This window comes from Atta colombica, unplaced genomic scaffold (genome assembly GCF_001594045.1).
Source record: "Atta colombica isolate Treedump-2 unplaced genomic scaffold, Acol1.0 scaffold89, whole genome shotgun sequence".
Lineage (NCBI taxonomy): Eukaryota > Metazoa > Arthropoda > Insecta > Hymenoptera > Formicidae > Atta > Atta colombica.
This window is the reverse complement of record NW_017259582.1, coordinates 811,733-815,700: the sequence shown is the minus strand read 5'-3', so window position 1 is coordinate 815,700 and position 3,968 is coordinate 811,733. Positions and strand designations below refer to the sequence as shown.

Below are 3,968 nucleotides of genomic sequence, written 5' to 3'. Positions count from 1 at the left end.
CAGAAAACTATAATGTATTTTTATAATTTTTTAATAATTTTTTAATGTATTTCTATAATTTTTTTGGGGGTTTTTCAATTTGTAGTTTCTCCACAGCTATTTGTGTTTTTCTTCTTTTATTCTAGAGAAGGATTTTTTATTCTGTAGAAGAAAAAATGAAATGAAATGCGTGTTTCGTCGTTAAATTTATTTCTATTGAAAAAAATATCAACTAATAAAAATATATAGTTATAAATAAGTCGCTTATATTTTGTTATAATATGTCAATTAGATTTTTTAGACATTAAATATAGACAATTTTAATTTTACTATCAACAGCGTTTTTTTTGCCTTCGTAAAATAAGTGAATAAATGTTGCGTATAAGTAATTACGTTTAAAAAACGTATCTAAAAAATAATGACATAATTCTTATCATAACGTGATTAACTTCCTAGTGATTATCATTTAATCTCGTCTGCGTTACGCAGACAAGATTAAATGATAGTCACAATTATTAATTATTGGCGAATTTCAAATGAATGATTTTAATGTTAGAATGTTATTGGTAGCACTTTTTTACCGCATTAAATGTGTTTAAGAGAAAGTTCTGCATATAAGCGAATGCATTTAGGAATATACTATTGTAAAAAAATTAATAAAACGAACAATATATAAATAGAAAATTGATTAATTGGATTATTGCAGCTCGAAACAAATTAGAAAATAAACTTACAACTTAGCTGGGTTCACTTTTCCGAATCCTACGGGAACCACGATGCCCTTCACATTTTGCAGCGCTAAAAGTGTCTCGAGTTCGGCGAGTCTTTGATCAGAAAGGCGTTTCTGCCGACTGCAATAAATCGAAAATTTTATAAAATATTCTAATAAGAATCGTTCGAAAAATATCAATATAGATAAAGTCTACTTTCTTTGAAGATTATTTTTCACAAAAATCCCAATTCGTGTATGACCATCAACAATTGATTATACTCAAGACAATTTTAATTTTAATACATTGAAGACAAAAAAAATGTACCCGTCAATATTCGCGCTAATCTTTTAAATGTATGCGATGCACAATGGACCAGAATCGATTCTAGCCGGCCAAAAATAAAAAAACAAATTATTGTATTTTTTGTTGTATATGATTAAATTAGCTTCTAATATAAATGAAAATATAATATAAATATATAGTATAAACATTATTTTTAAACAATTTTTTAAAATAATTGAAATAATTAAGATCAAACATTCACTACGGCTATAAGCTAATTTCGTGTATAACAAAAATGTCACCACTTTATTTTTTGACTTTTGGCAAACTAGAATCGATTCTGGCCCACTGTGCGACGCAGATTAGATAGAGCGCGCGACAAAGTCTCGACTATATTTAACAAACAAACATATTATCATCATATTCGGAAATTTCAAAAAAGAAGTTACTTTGTTTCCGTGGACAGAAGTTAAAATCGTTGGGATCTCAATCTATTACACTCCGCATTATTTTTCCTCTATCTACATATCTATGCGAAATTATTCGCACAGCCAATCGCTATTACGTGATAACGAAACGAACAGAAATCGTAATTTCAAATAAATCCAATTTTACGCTAGAAACGAAGTGATATCAATCGAACAAGAGTGATTGACGACGTAAAAACTAAATCGACGTTGAATTTGAATTTCATCGATCGCGAAGAAATCAGGATATCGCAATAATTTCACGAATTGCCTCATGACATTCCAAACGACACGATCTTATACGACTATTTGATAATTGAATGCGCGATCTGTCTTAGAATTTCAATCTAATTTGATTTTCATCCGTTCGTACTTTAGAAGGTTTAAGATAAACATATAGTGCAATAAAGACCAAGATTAAATGAACTTAATATTGAAGAAGATGTTGGAAAGATGTAATGGAAAAGGTAAAAAAATAGTAAGTATCAATTGCATTTAGAGAAAAACTATAAAGGCAACAACTATACAAGTTTTATGTGTACATTTATTCAATTATACTATGTAATTATTACTGAAAGTTGCTGGATAAGAATTACATGTATCATTCATTTTTCAAATGTATTGTATAAACATGCAAATGTATTTTATAAACGCGCTTATTGTATAACAATCACTTAATTTAAGTATAAAACTTATATACTTGTCATCTTTATAGTCACATTATAGTTATATTGTCATTACTACATAAAAAAGCGATTTTGCTGAAGCCTAAAAAAGCAAATCTAGAAATTTAATTGATACAGATTTGAAAATAATTATGTTGAATTATCAAAATAATTATATATAGAACATTCAAATATTGTGAGTAATGCTGCAAAAAGATTTGATAGGAACCAAGTTGTGCATCCTATATAATTACTTTGATAGTCCAACAAAATTATTTTCAGATTTATTTGAAAATATATAGCCAAGTTTTTAAATACTTTAGTAAAATTGTTCTCTCTGTGTATGTCTTTCTCTAAGTATGAAGTAAGATAAAATTGAAAAAAGAAAAGAAGTAAATGTTTAGAAAAGACTGCTAAAAAAAAGTACCTCAGAAGCCACTGTGGCGGCCTGGCATGCGCCGTCTCCGACAGCAGAGTCACGAGCAGAACGCATACAATCGGCGTGCTGACTGATAGATTCATCTTCACGCGCACCACAATTAATTAATGTGAAACGAATGAGAGCTAATTAAAGATAATTGCCTACGTTTATACCACGAGTAATTTAGTTCTGACACCGATTGTCACACACTTGTTGCCTCTCTATATCTCGCACGTTTATCAAGAGGATTATTTCTTTCTATCTTTTCTGTCACTGATACAGACTTCTAACTAATACAATCGCGTGTCGCGTATACTCGCTCTTTCTTCTTGCGTCGATTTTGCCTCCTGATGAACTGTAGCTAGTCTCCACTGCATCGAGAATATATACCCGCGTTACCGCCCTCTCTATCCCCACGCTGTCGTCGTTAACGACAAGATCGTCTCCCACCTTCACTTCATCGGTACGGATCCACCCTCGCTTTTTACGCAATATATCTACTCGCGATCCCTTTTTTTAAATTCCGAATCTACTTTCTTTCCCTCCCTAGCAAAAGCATACAATTTTTTTTTCTTTTTGTTGCAACGTCATAATAAGCACCGCAATAGCAGTGATTTCAATATTGAAAATGACGTACTAAAGTATATAAGGTATGTATACAAGTACTAATAAATTATTTCAATATGGAAAAATGCAAATGACTTCAAAATGCATTCGTGTTCTTTGCAGAGCAAACAAAATAAAATATATTTGTAAAAAATGATGTATTGTTGACGTATTCAGAAGTATGTATAATAAAACTCTACTCGCCAATAAACAATTCCTCTCTATTTTTTTCTCTTCTTCTTTCCTTACATAACGTATAAAACTGTCACAAAGTACGGCCATCACATTTTGTCAAGAATAGTTCTCACACAAAAAAGTTTTCTAAGACTGTTTAATTTATATTAAAAACTCCGAATTATACTTGCCAGGACTTGTGTCACACAATACTGCTAAGCTAATTCGACTATAATTCGACTATATAAATCCAAACCGATTTTTATTGTCATCAATACAGCAAAAAGTAGTATATAAAAAAATGTTTTCTTTTTTATTCTTAAATCTAACTAGAATTTGGAAATTCCGTATTTTTCACACGAAGTCTCACAAAGTTTCAAGTAACAAGAAATCGCAATAAATTTCGTTTCATAAGCGAATGTAATTTTGTCATCTTCAATTCTGGACTTAAAATATTATCTGTTCGTTTCATTCAAAAGAATGTAAATTTATCATCGTCAATTCTGGACTTGCGAATAATTGTTAATATTTATTATTACAGTTATTATTTTTTTAAATATTTTTAACATCATTTATAACTTATTGTACTGATAATGGTCAAGACTTGACCGAAACATCTACTTATTAATGAAATAATTTTTTAAAATATTCCACTTTTGCT

The 3,968-nt window shown here is 29.7% G+C and overlaps 1 protein-coding gene across 1 annotated transcript in view; it reads right to left on the bottom strand.

Annotated features, from left to right (window-relative positions):
- The window catches only part of LOC108693224, a 12,481-nt gene extending 9,610 nt beyond the window's left edge, over positions 1–2,871 (bottom strand). Inside the window, exons 1-2 of the mRNA XM_018202048.1 lie at positions 2,534–2,871; positions 714–830 (exon numbers count right to left, since the gene is read on the bottom strand). Of these exons, the coding sequence (XP_018057537.1) occupies positions 714–830; positions 2,534–2,628 (212 nt within the window). The 5' untranslated portion in view covers positions 2,629–2,871. The remainder of the gene's footprint in view (positions 1–713; positions 831–2,533) is intronic.
- Between the last annotated feature and the right edge of the window lie 1,097 nt (positions 2,872–3,968).